This window comes from Erpetoichthys calabaricus, chromosome 13 (genome assembly GCF_900747795.2).
Source record: "Erpetoichthys calabaricus chromosome 13, fErpCal1.3, whole genome shotgun sequence".
Classification (NCBI taxonomy): domain Eukaryota; kingdom Metazoa; phylum Chordata; class Cladistia; order Polypteriformes; family Polypteridae; genus Erpetoichthys; species Erpetoichthys calabaricus.
In genome coordinates this window covers 73,429,290-73,445,316 of record NC_041406.2, presented here as the reverse complement: position 1 = coordinate 73,445,316, position 16,027 = coordinate 73,429,290, and the positions used below count along the sequence as shown (strand labels likewise).

General features: G+C 40.8%; 1 protein-coding gene across 1 annotated transcript in view; it reads right to left on the bottom strand.

The window, feature by feature from the left end:
* itga8 (integrin, alpha 8) overlaps positions 1–16,027 on the bottom strand; it is a 250,776-nt gene that overhangs the window by 113,607 nt on the left and 121,142 nt on the right. Inside the window, exons 16-19 of the mRNA XM_028817120.2 lie at positions 14,027–14,082; positions 9,292–9,446; positions 3,009–3,146; positions 510–577 (exon numbers count right to left, since the gene is read on the bottom strand). Of these exons, the coding sequence (XP_028672953.2) occupies positions 510–577; positions 3,009–3,146; positions 9,292–9,446; positions 14,027–14,082 (417 nt within the window). The remainder of the gene's footprint in view (positions 1–509; positions 578–3,008; positions 3,147–9,291; positions 9,447–14,026; positions 14,083–16,027) is intronic.

Sequence of the window (16,027 nt, the reverse complement as noted above, 5' to 3'; positions counted from 1 at the left end):
CTTTTGTCTGATTATTACTAGCAAGCATCTTGTCTAGCTGTGGTTCTTTAAGGGCACTTGATGATGGTCTTGTGAAGTCCTTTGTTGGTGAAAAAACTGGGTTAAAAAAAAGACTTTAAAAATAAAGAAAGTCCCAGTTAGCAATCAGCCTGCCATTAGAGGTGCCTTGGTTTGAATATGAGGGGTATCAGTAAGAGGTCATCAGTAAGAGGTACGTAGCTGTGACATTTCTTCTTAAAATAACCTAAGAGAACTGCAGAACAAAATCCACCTGCATGTTTGTGGCGCAGTGGAAAAATATTTTATGGAAAAAATCCCATGCAGACACAGAGGAAACATCTAAACTCCAAACAGAGAGTGGCCAATCCAGGATTTTATTTCTTGAACACAGAGGTGGCAGCAGTAGGCACTGTGCCACCCCGCTACTTGCTGAAGACACATACATGTATAGAAAGAAAGCCAGAGTGCCATACATTGTGTGTGCTCAGTAATACCACTGGTATACTTACATGGCGGCTGAAAGGCGGAGATCTGGAACACACATGTTGTCATCTCCACAATCTACCAGAATGTAGGCCTATGAATAACAAAAAGTACATTATAGAGCTGTTTTTTTGAAACTGTTTTTAGCCAAAACTCTGTTTATAGAGATAAGTGATTTTGAGTGCATTTTTCTAAATGTCTCTTTTATTAAATCATGCTTTGCTATCTTTACTATAGGAAAAACTAATTCTATCAAGGAACTGAAAATGCATTTCTGGATTGTATGAATTGTTGGATAAATTGTGTGCAATAACAGAATAATAATGAGTGTAATTAAAAGGGCATTACTTATGAAGTCAACAAATGCAAGCTTCATTAAACTGAAGAAATGAACTGAACAAAAATTCAAACACTTTCACATTTAGTGTGCTCTTTGTTGCAACTGGAGTTGCCCTCAACACCCAAGATAATTCACAGAAATGAGTGTATTTATTATACATAAAAACCAGAGGAGAGGGGTAATAGAAAGTCTTTAATTCCTTCTCCCACCTGAGAAACTTTAGCTCAAAAAACATCTGCTCTCTGCATTTAGCATGGGTATTAGAACTGGTATTGACCACATCAAGGAAAGGAATACAAATTACAATGGGAACAACAGATTCAATTCTTTCTTACAATTACCTTTAGGAGCATGAAAAGCAGTGCTATTCAACCACTGGGTCGTGACGCTTTTGTGGCTCACACTTTCCTATCCTTTATAATGGTAGTGGGTTACAGCGAGTTGCCTAAGCGATTGGCATTGCCGCACAATATATTTCCACGTCTAGCAAACACTTGGCTTTGGTTCACCAAGGGGGACCTTTGGACCTGAAGACAGTCACATGTGAAAAAGTGGGGTGTGACAAAAAAAAGTTTGAGAAACATTGACATAAAGGGTTCTTTTTCATCGATAGGGACTGGATACTGCCACCTACAGGCCTGGAGGTATTTAACAGGCTTCTTCCCATCCACATTTTTAAAAAGCCTACATTGTCCTACTTCTTTTGACCTGGAACTACTGTATGTCCTGCCCCTATAGGCCAGAAGTACTGTAACTCATTGCCACCCCTCCATGCCTTACTTCTCATCATATGAAGAGGGTCAGACATCCATTAAATCCATTATATCAGCTACCCACTAGCAGCTTGGGGAAGCCTTATCAGACTTCATCTCTCCCCTTGAATGGACTGCTGCCTGTTGCTGTTTTGGGGTACCACACATGGCATGGTTTACCACCATTTAGTGGCCAATGCCCTTCAGTGTGTGTCTCTTTCTCTACTAGAGGCATCCTGACAGACGTTCATGTGCTTTAGGCCATCCAGTTGCTGACCATCACTGGCAGACACAATCCACACAGTACAATAGTATATATACTATTCAAACCTATGCTGTGTAAATTCTATTTTTTTTGCTATACATTTTTCAAAGTTAATGTGCTTAATCTAAATCGGGATATCAAACACATTTAATATTCCTTAGAAAGAGTTCAGTGGAGGGAGTCTGCCACTAGAGGGTTCAACCAGTGCAATATCCTCTAACCTTCATGGATATGCTCCTTTAATGACCAGGCCTACAAATCTACATTAGCCACCCACAATTTTCCTCTATTAGAAAGGTTAGCTTTAACACTAAAAACAGTATACTTAGGGACGTAAGACAGACAAGGTGGGATTTGAAAGTCTACACTACTGGGTAAGGGTTAGGGTGATGTCTGGATTTACAAGAAGTCAGTATAGCAATGTGCCCTGAAGTGTTTGGCAGGAAATCTGTTCTCTGAAATGAGATCCACAGTGAAAAACAATAATGCACTGAGTAGATTTAAAAGAGACAACTGCTCACTAGTGGCAGACTTGTGGTCAGCACTGCCTGTGGAGAGAGATGGATTTGGGAAGGCCTTAGCAGCTGCAATTAACTGCCAGAAATTCATTTAGGCAGGAGCGTTGATACTATGCCTATGTTTTGTTCATATCTCCAAGTGATGGGAAAATTTCTAAGGTGTTCAAAATGGCGAAGTAACAGAACTAAAAAAGCAAAAAGTTGGTCAAAGAATTCCAGCTGTCACCAGCTGAACTTTATATTAAGATGAGTTGGCTGCCTGGAAGTGCAGGTGCCTTATTTCTCCATAACTGAGATACCATACACCCATTGTACAAACTTGGAATCTGGAAATGATTGTAAAGAGCCTTAGCCACATTACCATAACAAGTTTAAAACGTGCCTAAGAAGTTCAAAGATGTTACTTGAGAACCTTTCTGTGTGAGTTTTGAATAAAAGCTGTTTTGCACAACATTTTCCAGTCAAAATAAGACAAAACAGCAAGGAATGTGCTTCTGGAAATGTCTTTTTTCTGTTTTGCATTGTTGCTAGTAAGAACATATTTTTCCAATTATTTTTTCTTTGACAGAGTCAGGTCTGCATGTTCAACAAGCTCAAATCACTGCAAAAAACAAAAAAACTCTTTTTCAGTCCACAAGTAGATTACATACCTGCTCCTGGATAGAAGTCTTCTCATAATAATTTAGAATAGGCTTCAGGGCTAATCCCCTTGGAGGGCTAGATTCATCCAGACTGTAATTTAAATTAATACTGATGGGAGACAGTTTATCCCTAAATTCTGTCTCGTCCTAAGATAAAAAAAAGACAAAGAGCATTGTGAGTTTGAAAACCCCTTACTGAAGTAAACTGGTTAATCTTCACTGACGCCAAATCCTTAGGTCGCTGGGAATTCCCAAAATCAGAAGCATACCTTCACGGCATTCACTCTTCGTTACTTGAGTCTCTCAAGTGTGAATATATCTGGCTCATGTATTGTTATTTGATCAGTAGTGGCTAATGCTAGCTACATTTGATCACTAACCTGGCAACAGAAATTTATAAAATGTCTAAAAACCCATTTTTCAAATTTGGCTTTTGTCACAGCTGCATTTTTGTTCTACTTCTAGTAGATTATACAAGCACAGAAATATAACTTTCTTCATGGATTTGCAACCATTATCAACCTCCATTTGTTTCTTTCTTGTTTTCTATTTTTTGTGGTACTGTTTTCTGCCACCACCACCTTATCAAAGTACTGAGCAGCCAACTGTGATGCTGGAGCTTAAGGGGGGATTCCAACTGTTGTTGAGATGCAGCCTAAAAAAATAAGGAACTACTTAAGCTCATTTATGTTAGGGTTAATGCCCATTGGGGCTGGGTGGTCCTTTGGCCTTGAAATCACTGCACTTTTTTTTTTCCTCCAACATCTCATCCTCCCCTCCTCGAACTGCCACCTTATCATGGTGGAGGGGGTTGTGTGTCCCAGTGATCCTAGGAGCTCTGTTGTCCGGGGCTTTATGCCCCTGGTAGGGCCACCCAAGGCAAACTGGTCCTAGGTGAGGGATGAGACAAAGAGCGGTTAAACAAACCTCCTATGAAGAAAAACCATTTTGGACGGCGTTTTCCCTTGCCCGGACGCGGGACACCAGGCACCCCCTCTGGAGCCAGGCCTGGAGGTGGGGATCAATGGTGAGCGCCTGGTGCCAGGCCTGCACCCATGGGGCTTGGCCGGGCACAGCCCGAAGAGGCAATGTGGGTCCCCCTTCCCATGGGCTCACCACCTATGGGAGGGGCCAAGGAGGTCGGGTGCAGTGTGAGCTGGGTGGTGGCTGAAGGCAGGGACCTTTGCGGTCCGATCCTCGGCTACAGAAGCTGGCTCTTGGGATGTGGAATGTCACCTCTCTGAAGGGGAAGGAGCCTGAGCTAGTGCGCGAGGTTGAGATGTTCCGGCTAGATATAGTCGGGCTCACCTCGACGCACAGCTTGGACTCTGGAACCAATCTCCTTGAGAGGGGCTGGACTCTCTACCACTCTGGAGTTGCCCCCGGTGAGAGGCGCAGAGCGGGTGTGGGCATACTTATTGCCTCCCAACTTGGAGCCTGTACATTGGGGTTTACCCCGGTAGACAAGAGGGTAGCCTCCCTCCGCCTTCGGGTGGGGGGACGGGTCCTAACTGTTGTTTGTGCATATGCACCGAACAGCAGTTCGGAGTACCCACACTTTTTGGAGTCCCTGGAGGGGGTGCTAGAGGGCATACCTTCGGGGGACTCCCTCGTACTGCTGGGAGACTTCAATGCTCATGTAAGCAATGACAGTGAGACCTGGAAGGGCGTGATTGGGAGGAATGGCCCCCCCGATCTGAACCCGAGTGGTGTTTTCTTATTGGACTTCTGTGCTCATCACGGATTGTCCATAACAAACACCATGTTCAAGCATAGGGGTGTTCATATGTGCACTTGGCACCAGGACACCCTTGGCCTCAGTTCGATGATCAACTTTGTGGTCGTGCCGTCGGACTTGCGGCCACATGTCTTGGACACTCGGGTGAAGAGAGGGGCGGAGCTATCAACTGATCACCACCTGGTGGTGAGTTGGCTCCGATGGTGGAGGAGGATGCCGGTCAGGCCTGGTAGGCCCAAACGTGTTGTGAGGGTCTGCTGGGAACATCTGGCAGAGCCCCCTGTCAGAAGTAGCTTCAACTCCCACCTCCGGCAGAACTTCGACCACGTCACGAGGGAGGTGGGGGACATTGAGTGCGAATGGGCCATGTTCCGTTCCTCTATTGTTGAGGCGGCTGACCGGAGCTGTGGCCGTAAGGTGGTCGATGCCTGTCGTGGCGGCAATCCCCGAACCCGTTGGTGGACACCAGCGGTGAGGGAAGCTGTCAAGCTGAAGAAGGAGTCTTACCGGTCCCTTTTGTCCTGTGGGACTCTGAAGGCAGCTAATAGGTACCGACAGGCCAAGCGGAATGCGGCTTCGGTGGTTGCTGAGGCAAAAACTCGGGCATGGGAGGAGTTTGGGGAGGCCATGGAGAACGACTTTCGGACGGCTTCGAGGAGATTCTGGTCCACCGTCTGGCGTCTCAGAAGGGGGAAGCAGTGCAGTGTCAACACTGTATATGGTGGGGATGGTGCGCTGCTGACCTCGACTCGGGACATTGTGGGTCAGTGGGGGGAGTACTTCGAAGACCTCCTCAATCCCACTAACATGCCTTCCAATGAGGAAGCAGAGCCTGGGGACTTGGAGGTGGGCTCCTCCATCTCTGGGACTGAGGTCACCGAGGTGGTCAAAAAACTCCTTGGTGGCAGGGCCCCGGGGGTGGATGAGATACGCCCGGAGTTCCTCATGGCTCTGGATGTTGTAGGGCTGTCTTGGTTGACACGTCTCTGCAACATCGCATGGACATCAGGGACAGTGCCTCTGGATTGGCAGACCGGGGTGGTGGTCCCCCTCTTTAAGAAGGGGGACCGGAGGGTGTGTTCCAACTACAGAGGGATCACACTCCTCAGCCTCCCTGGAAAAGTCTATTCGGGGGTTCTGGAGAGGAGGGTCTGTTGGATAGTCGAACCTCGGATTCAGGAGGAACAGTGTGGTTTTCGTCCTGGTCGCAGAACAGTGGACCAGCTCTACATCCTTAGCAGAGTCCTGGAGGGTGCATGGGAGTTTGCCCAACCAGTCTACATGTGTTTTGTGGACTTGGAAAAGGCATTTGACCATGTCCCTCAGGGAATCCTGTGGGGGGTGCTCCAGGAGTATGGGGTACCGGAGTTGGAGTTTGGAGAGGAGATGGAGAACACTCACCCGGGAGGAGAGGAAGAAAGAAGGAGAGACAAAGGATTATGCAGTGTGAACAGAAGCCTGTCAAAGGTACACTGCTCAATTAATACTTGTTTTGAGTGCGGTGACTTGTGTCTGTTGAGTCGTGTCTGGGGTTTAGGGCTTGGTGGCGCTTCCTAGTGGTCACCCTGTATAGCTATGCAATCTAAGTGTGTACTGATTTATTTTTATCAAATGTTTTTGGCATGCCATTTTTTCATTCTTATTTTTATCTGCTTCTAATTTATTTTTCTTTTTTTGTTTTATTTTCATTGTGAAGCACTTCGAGCTACAATAAATAAATAAAAATGTGCTATAGAAATGAAAGTTGCTGTTGTTATTGTACAAGTCATGAATTGCCTTGGGCATTAATTACTTCACTGACTTCCTTCACTCACATCAGTCAACTGTTTGCTCACTCAATGACAGACTGTAATTCTCTCCTCCATTCAGATAAAAAATGCATTATAGAAATAACTTACTTGCTCATTTCCTCATGTACAAATTCAAACCAATCACTGATATATTAAGTACATGATGACATTTATTTGGTTATACACTAACAATATTATATTTTTGTTGTCAAAACTATTCATCACCTCATTCAATTGCTCACTCACTCTCTCACTGAAGGCACTATCACATTACATGACTTTTCCAGCGACTTTCAGCCCTAGACCTCATTTATATAAACTTATTGAGTCTGGTGCTGTCCCAGAGTGGTCCTGTGATCACCATTTGTGTAGTGTAACTTACCCAGCGACTCATTCCAACTAGTCTGCAACTCGGCCCAACATAACTGCTTTTGATTCCCTTATTAACTTTCACAGCTTACTGACGTAATCACTCAGTCATCAGGCTGTAGCCCCACCATGGAGTTTTTAGCTGACAAACTGAATGGCTTACAGGCTGCTATCCATATTGCAAACTGCATAACTTATTCACTGGGCTCAGTCAGCCACTTATTTTTTTCCCCTGATTCATTACTAATTGATAGCCTCAAATCACTCAATCTCTCCCATCACATAATCACTTAATACCTTTTCTCTTATAATGGAGAAAACCTTAAGTGCTGCTCTCATTAGCAGGAGCCTGCCTGGCTTATACGGCAAGGCATGATACACTTATTTATTTTGTTTGTTAGTTTGCTTGCTTAAAGCTGTGCTTTACCTCATCATATCTTAAGGTAAGTTTGTCCAACTAAAGGGCACAGAACAGACTTGTTGATGCTTCATTCTGTTTTTAGAAAAGGTGTTAAACCATGTGCCACTGTAGGTGTTTTTGTTTTTTTTTTTTAAATTTTTGTACAAGGGTGACAAGGGATATAAATATATCTGTTGCCAAAGTAATTTGTGTAAAATGTCATCAACTGTATGATGAGCTTTCTTTCTTTTTTTGTCTTCACCTCCACACATAATCACTTCTTAATCCTTACCTCAAAATAGCTGACTAGACATCCTAGTCATATGTGCTCATTTTAAAGACTAAAATATTGGTTTGGCTAGGATTTATTAGATTTTATAGATTTTTTTGTTTTGTTATTCAGACTGCAAATTAACAAAGGCCTATATGGATTTGTTTTTTCCATGCACTACTGGTAGATGATTTGAACTTCATAACAGCATGACATGGTCCAGGGTGCTCTGCAGAGCAGACACTGCAAGGAAACATTGAGATGCATTTAAAGAAAAGCACACAATACAGTTTGAGCAAACTATAGTGCACATTTACAGTCAATTTATAAATGAATATCCATGTTTTTTATTTTGGACTTAACATGTGAGAAGCCCGATGTATTACCAATAGAGCTGGCACATACTGTATGTGTCAGCAGCAAACAAAGGCTCTAAGGACTTAGAAGCTTGTGTTTCAACCTACAAAACACACAAGTGCTATTTTCATATTATGATGACATTTTTTCTGTTTTTAGTACACAACGAAAAGCTTTGAGGATGAAGATTTACAAATGGTAGTATTTACAGGTTTGATTTGTGATGAGTTTTTTTCAAATGTGCCTTTGTTTGTTCTTCTCAGAGGACGTATCTGTCACTAGCTCTATTTAAGCTGCACTTGTCTTGTGATTTGGTAATGGAGAGTAGGGATTTTGCTAGATATGCTTTTTAATCAAGCCTTTTAGAAATTTCATCTGAAATGAAGGGCAAGAGTACTCCATTGTGAGACTTCTTTTGGGCAGAAGCATATGAAGTATGGTGAAGCTACACAAATTGCAGAAGACTACCGTCATTGCACACCCTGACTTGCCCATCTACTCTCACTCCCTCATCCATGTCATTAATAATGCAGCTTTTCAAACGAGGCCAGCAATGAGCCCTGAAAAGAAAGTAAAAACCCATTTGGTTTGGACTTGGTTTACAGCTGTTTGACATTTTATTTGACCTTATGCGTAGATTTATTGTATCTACACGCCCAGTCTAACACAATGAAGAGAAAGAACCTTTATAATAATCATTAAACAAATATAAAGGATTTCAATCAAAATAAAAAATGTAATGTTTTACAAAACAGACAAATCTGCCTTTTTATGAGAAAGAATCTCACAGAATGTCACAAATTGAAGGTTTACACCGATGCCCTTGGAAACCCGATAACAATCTTGCTTTTTTCTTTGAGCCATTTATTTGTTTGCCATGGTTTGAAGGGTCATTTTTTTGCTGTTACTGGATGAATGGTCCTTATGTACACTAGGGAATAATAAGTGTGTACAATTAATATCTTACTGGTTGGACTAAAAGGTAGTTCACTAATAATTAGACATGTTGAATGTCTGTGGTAAATGAACATGGCTAATGCAAATGAGCAATTAACTGCTTGCGGCTAATGTAAATACACTTCTTGGCTATAATACAGCATTTCCTTTGCTGACTCCCTTTAAAAACCATCAACATGTAAATTTTCTTAGTAAAGCCATTAACTCTTGAGTTGTATCTGTAATTCTGAATGCTGCTCATTTTTGGAGGTCACAAAAAGAAATTGTCAGTGATGAAACATAAAATTGAAATACATGAAATTTTAAAGGGACATCTGCTTCCCAGGCATATTTGTAGCAAAAAAAATCATCTCTCTTCTATGCACAAAGATGCCATTACATAAGCCAAATCAGTTTGTGTTGTTACTCACCCGAAGATAAATGATGAAGTTCTGACATTTCTGGGGATTCCTGTTTTCAATGCGTAAACGGAAGATTTGCTGATGCTGGTGGGTGTCGAGGAATAGGACCCTCTTGATGGCACCTTTCTGTTTCAGCCAATCTAGGTTTAGTTCGATCAACAAGTCTGGTGACAAAAAGAAAAACTTAATTCTTTCTCAACTTGACACCAGAGATGTACTCTTAAATCTTTAATATGAGATGCATGTACAGGACAAGCTAATGTGAAAATGTCATTACTCACTGATTTCCGATTTTTGTGATTTTAATAACAGATCAGATATAAAGGTGAGAAGTTATGCATACTGCAAGCTATTGTATCTAACACTGATAAACACAGATTTAAAAATACCTTAATGACGGTACTAATAAACCTCTGTAAAATGTTGTTCAAACGTTCAACACAAAATGATGCATTTAGTTGTAAAATTTATGCCAAAGTCTAATGCATTGTAAACAAGTATGCAACAAATTCCTTTTGGGACATTTTGAACCTCTGGACTGTCGAACAGTTATTGAGCCCCTCAGTTCATCCACAATTTCTCAAAAAGCAATGAAAACCTAAATAATGCCAAGTACAGAAAACCTGCAGGGCAATCAATAAAAATATGTCACACACGTGCGTTTTGGAGGCAACTCGGGGGTCTAACTAAGATAAAATCGCTGGGACAGAGGCTAAATGAGTGGACTAACACTTCTTCTTCCCCCTTTTTCAGATCCTCGGAAGAGAATAGCCAGACCTAATATTCCCCTTCCTGTTACGCACCATGCCCACAATGCCTGTATTTCTGGCAATTACACTTGTTATCCCCACTCTTCCTTTTTTGGGACGATTTAACTGCCCACATAACCTTTATATTCAGTCTTTCTTTTGATGGAGACTCAGTCTATGGTGATTACTCTGCAGAATTGCAGTTGCATTTTTGTTGTTTTCTGTACAATATATGGGGTGGATCCCCCAAAAACTTTTTCTGCCTTTGTCTCTCTTTTGCAAACAGTAATAAGTTTGACATAATTTTTGGATGCTTTTGTAAAAATAAAAATGTAATACTAATGTGAGCGTTACTGAAAAACACTCAACTAATCCTTTAATGTAGAACTGCAAACAGTACACTCAGAGTTATCAGTCATTCCATTTATGTAGACAACAGCCTTAATTAACCACAGTTCCTATTTGAGAGATTTGATAACCACTGATCATGATTTGGATTTACGTTAGCACTTCAGTGTGTAAAGCAAAAACAACACCTGAATGTTAGTTGTGCTATGTCAATATTACTTCAAATCAGCAAAGCTGATTAAAGTACATATGTGTCCTGCAAACAGATCTTACCATCCTTTTAGTCAGGCTATGTCCAAACATATATATGTTCATTTAAAAACATTTTTTAATTAAAAATGACCTACATCCACACTAGCACTTTGACATCATTTACAAAAATATCTCCGCCCAAACTAAAAGGACTGAAAATGCATATGACGTAGCCATTCGTCTACAATGGGCATGTACGCATCACCAGAAACAGGAAGAGGAAGTGTCCTGAGGGCTAGACATTCAGTTGCAGCTTGTGTTTGCATGGACAACATCAATGGCCAAAACGAAAAAAATAGATTTCTTTTTTAGGCCAGACAATGAGATGGAATTGATAAGGACAATAATTCATAAGGCAAGAAAAGCAGCTGAAAAAGCAGGACCACTCAGGAAGGGCCAGATAATAAGCTTAAATCAATCAGTGTGCGATTAGAGTCTGTGTTATCAAAACTCTTAATATTTATCCATTCACACTGCAAAGTTCTGGAGAGAATTTTCAAAAGTCTTCATTTCAAGTGTTAAAAACAACAAGGTAGTGTGGATGAAAGGTGAAAGTAGAGACTTATGTCTGAATCTTTATAAAGAATATCTAGTAGTGTGGATTTAGCCAAAGGCATCAGGTTGCTTGTTAAATTCCAGTGATTTCACTAAAATTCATATACACTTTACATAATTTGAAAAAAAAACATTTCAAACAACAGTTGAAATTTGGTTATAGCCATTACTTCATTATTTGTGCTAAGAATCATAAGATAACATTTATGGAGGGACAGAGCCTTTCCTGGGAAATGTCCAAGAAATGTCCATTGCAGGGCCTACTCACATTCTCACAGGACAGTTTGGGACTGACAATCAACCTGTCCTGCATGTCTTTGGTGATGTGGGAGGTAATCTGAAGTACTTAAAGGAAACCATAGAGAGAATGTGTAAAGGCCATATGGACAACGTCCAGGAGCAAGATTTGAACCCAGCTGGTAGTAGCAGGGCTACTCACTCCATTACCAATAATAAATGTTTGACTAAAATTATCGCAAAAGTTACAATTATCCAATAAAATTAATGTGAACATCAAAATAGCAATTGGTATAAATAAAGGAGGAGCAGCAGGAATTCCCGAGCGGGAAATCAGCTAGTTTTGACTCTTTTGTTTACTGGTCATAGACAGGAAAGATAATTTCCTTCAGGGCAAAAATTTCACGAATTTTACAGATGATTTCACAAATATTACAAATTTCAGTGTTTCAGTGCTTAGCAACACTGCCTCACAGCTTCTGAGCCCTGGTCTCAAATTTCAGCTCTTTCACACCATTTATCTCTTGAAACTCCTGCTTCCTCTGACATCCCAAAGCCAAAGACAAAAAGGTTCAGACTGACTGATGATTCTGAATATGCGTGTTGTGGGTGGGCCCTAAAATGGACTGGTACCACTTCATGGCTTGGCTCCTGCCAAACAAACCATGTAGGATCTATTCAACCATAATCTTAAAAACAAAAAATATTAATGAATGAATACATTCATTTTTTACTTCAAACAATACAAATGTAACACTTCTGCTACTAACAAGAGAGCATACGACCAGTAGAATTTCATAACTGACATACTGAATTTGTGAAACATCCTTTTCAATGTCAAAATATTCCTATTGTACTGACAAGGAAGCTATTGGTTGTCTAGCAGATTGTCCAGGTGGTCTGGCCCCTGTTCACCCACATATATAAAGTTAGAATTAGAGCACTTCTGAAAAATCATTTTATATATAATAAACGTCTATGCATGGAAGTGTGTGTGTCTGTCCAGCCCGGAAGTGAGAGGTGGAGTTGGGGTAAGGGCTCCACCTCCAAGGAAACAGAAAACTCGCTTAGCCGTTAATAACACAAGCAAGGCCAGCATGTCAGCAAAACGAAACCTCAGAAGAAAGACAAAGTCGTTTAGCCGCTAACATCGGCAAAACGGTATCCCTTTTACTTTTCCTCCCGGCGCTAATGCACAAGTGAGGCATGTCGGGAAAACGAATCCTCCTAGGAGAGAAATGCCCAGAATAGTTCCTATCAATTACCTGACATCTCTGTATTTCAGTTTTTTTTTGTGATGATTTCAATAGTTTCTTGGACTCCTGGCTTTTTATAGCACGGGCTTATACAGCTAGTAATATATATAATATCCGACTTCTTTCCAGACTGGTCATCTCATCAACTCAAACATTTTTGGTTAATTTTATTTCAGAATTTGTTCAGCCACATACACACACACACAAACTCACTAAATATTTTTAGGGAATGTTGCCAGGGAATGCTTAGGCGCCTTTAACTCTTGTGCAGTAGAGGTGCTATGCCAGCTGAACAAAATGAGGATCAAAAGATATTTTTATATATGTAAAACATAAATTAGTTTTTCTACCACATGGCTATCCTAAAAGTTAATCTTTTCAAAACAATGATGGATATTCTGAAGGTCAAAAATACTCAAACCTATAAAAGAAACATACCGGAGCTTTATAGTGGTTATAGCCATTGTGCTTCAGTGTGTTTTTGTGCTCCTTTCTCCCAGAATCATCTCTACTAAGGCTGAGTAAGTGCAGGCATTTATACCGAAATGGCAAAAGTCCATAAAACAGTTTTAAAAATTTATTCTAGAATTTCACTGCGTGGCTACTGCCTGTTGGTTCCAGAAAAAACAGAAACAAAAATTTTACCAAAAACCCAAAAGACAAACCAGATCTTTTTACAGTCTCTCAAACTGGGTAGGCTCCCATATCTTCACTACAAACCTCCCACTGTTCAACTTTTATTAAATAAATTTGTACAGCATTAGATCTAGATTAGGGGACACTCTGTCAAAATGATTAAGCATTCGGCCGTGTGCAGACACTTAAAACTACATGTTGTTCTTGGCAATCCTTTTCTGGCGGCTTCAGTGGGATGAACACATACACGAGCCTATTCTGAACATCATCACAAACCACTAAATATTATTAGGCACAGGTCCCTCACCATTGTACAAAAACTAACACTTTTCCATTTCAAACTCAACAAACGTATTTCACACAGCTTTCAGTCTGAAATACCATAAATAAATATAGCATTGCATCAATAACTGCTGTCTGAATCTAAGTACTGCATCTATAAATATACAAGTGTATTAATATTTAGTCAGGAATAGGACTAAGTCTGAACTCTGTTAGCAACACTATGTTAAGCATTTTCTGTGTGCCAGACTGTTTCTCATTTGGAATTAATTAACTGCTCTGAAAGTCAATGTATTGCTTTATCTTTTTCCCCTCGATGTACTTCAGCAAATCTTTTTTATAAAGAAGTGCTCACTTTTCCATATTGGGAAGAGATCAGACCATCCAAAAAAAAAAAAAAAAAGAAAAGAATCAAAAGCAGCTTCTTACCTACTACATGTGGAATGCCATGACCTGACACAGTTGCACAAACTCTTGCCGTCATGCTGTACAGGTATGAGAAACAGAAAGACATATTTTACCAATGGCTCCTCTTTCTTGCTGCTTCACTTCAATAAGACATGCTTTTGAATTCAATCATAAAAAGCTGGCTTAAAAGAAAAAGAACCTGTTCATAAGTGCAACCCTGTCATCGCATCCGTCTGTAACGCTTATGCTTGGCTTGCAAGTGTTGTTTGGATTCAAATCAACTTTAACCTTGCACTGCATTTTCTTTCCATAAAAAGCCAAGAGGAATGCTAGTGCTTTGCTCTGCTAATCATTCAATGAGGCCTGCAAGCATTCTGCATAATTAAACATGCATAAATTAATACATTAAATAGCTGAACTTTGAAAGAACAAATTAGAATTTTCTTTAGAAATGTCATTTCACATATAATTGTGATAATAATTTACATTGATTTATGTAGCAATTTAACGTATTGAATGCTAGTCAATTGTGCTTCTCAAAACAAAATTGCAATAACATTTACTTTAAGATGGGTACAGAGTGCATACAGTTCCCTCCATAATGTTTGGGACAAAGACACAATTTTCCTTGATTCACTCCACTGTTTAAAATGACAAATCAGACAATTCAGACGTGACTAAAGTGCACATTGCAGACTTTCATTTAAGGGTAGCTGCGTACATTTCAGTCACACCATGTAGACATGAGGACACTTCTTCTACATGACCACCCTATTTCAGGGCACCATAATGTTTGGGACATCACAATGGCAGGTCTATTAAACAGTCATACTTACTACTTTGTCACTTATCCCTTACATGCAATGACTGCTAGAGGTCTGCATGTCCCAGACATCACCAGGTGCTGAGGATCTTCTCTGGTGATGCTCTGCTGAGCCCCTAATGCAGCCATCTTCAGCTCCTAATTGTTTCAAGGGTTTGTCCCCTTAAGGTTTCTCTTCAGCATATGGAAGACTTGCTCAATTGGATTTAAACTGGGTGACTGGCTTGGCCTTTCAAGAATTTTCCATTTTTTAGCTCAGAAAACCTCCTGTGTTGTCTTAGCAGTATGTTTGGGATCAGTATTTAAGCATTGTCCAATAAGTTTTGAGGCATTTACTAGAACTTGAGCTATTAAGATGTTTCTATATACCTCAGAATTCAATATGTCACTGCAGTCAGCTGTTCCATCATCAGTGCAGAGAAGTGGGCCAGGACCTGTGGCAGACATACAAGCCCAAGCTGCACCCCAGCACACCATGTTTTTAACAGATGAGGTGGGCAGCTCCTTCACATCGCCACAAGTTGTTCTCGCCATCACTCTGATACAGGTTACTCTCGGTCTTGTCTCTCCACAATTTCCAAATTCTGGAGGCTCTTTTAAGTACTTTTTCTCAAACTGTAATCTGGCTGTCCTGGCTAACTAGTGGTTTGCATCTTGCAGTGTGGCCTCTGTATTTCTGTTCATGAAGTCTTCTATGCACATCTGCCTCCTGAAGACAGCTTCTGATTTGTCAGACAGGCATTTGGGGCTTTTTCTTAACCATCGTGTGGATTCTTCTGTCATTGGCAGTGGAGGTCTTTCTTGGCCTACCAGCCCCTTTATGATTACTCAGCTCACCAGTGTGTTTCTTCTTAATGAAATTCCAGACAGTTGATTTAGGTAATCCTAACATTTTACTGATGTCTCTAATGGTTTTATTCTTGTTTTTCAGGCTCAAAATGGCTTCTTTGACTTTGATTGCGCTGCTGTCGTCCTCATGTTAAACAATGGCAACTACAGACTCCAAAGGGTAGAAGCAGGCTGAGGTATCTCATGAAGCCATGAAACCCACCTGTGGAATCATAAACACGCCAATTGTGCCAAATATTATGGAGCCCTGAAATGGGGGGACCAGTAAAAAAAGTGTTGTAATTTCTATATGGTGTGAATGACATGTATGCAAATACCTTTAAACGAAAGTCTGCCATGTGCACTTTAAA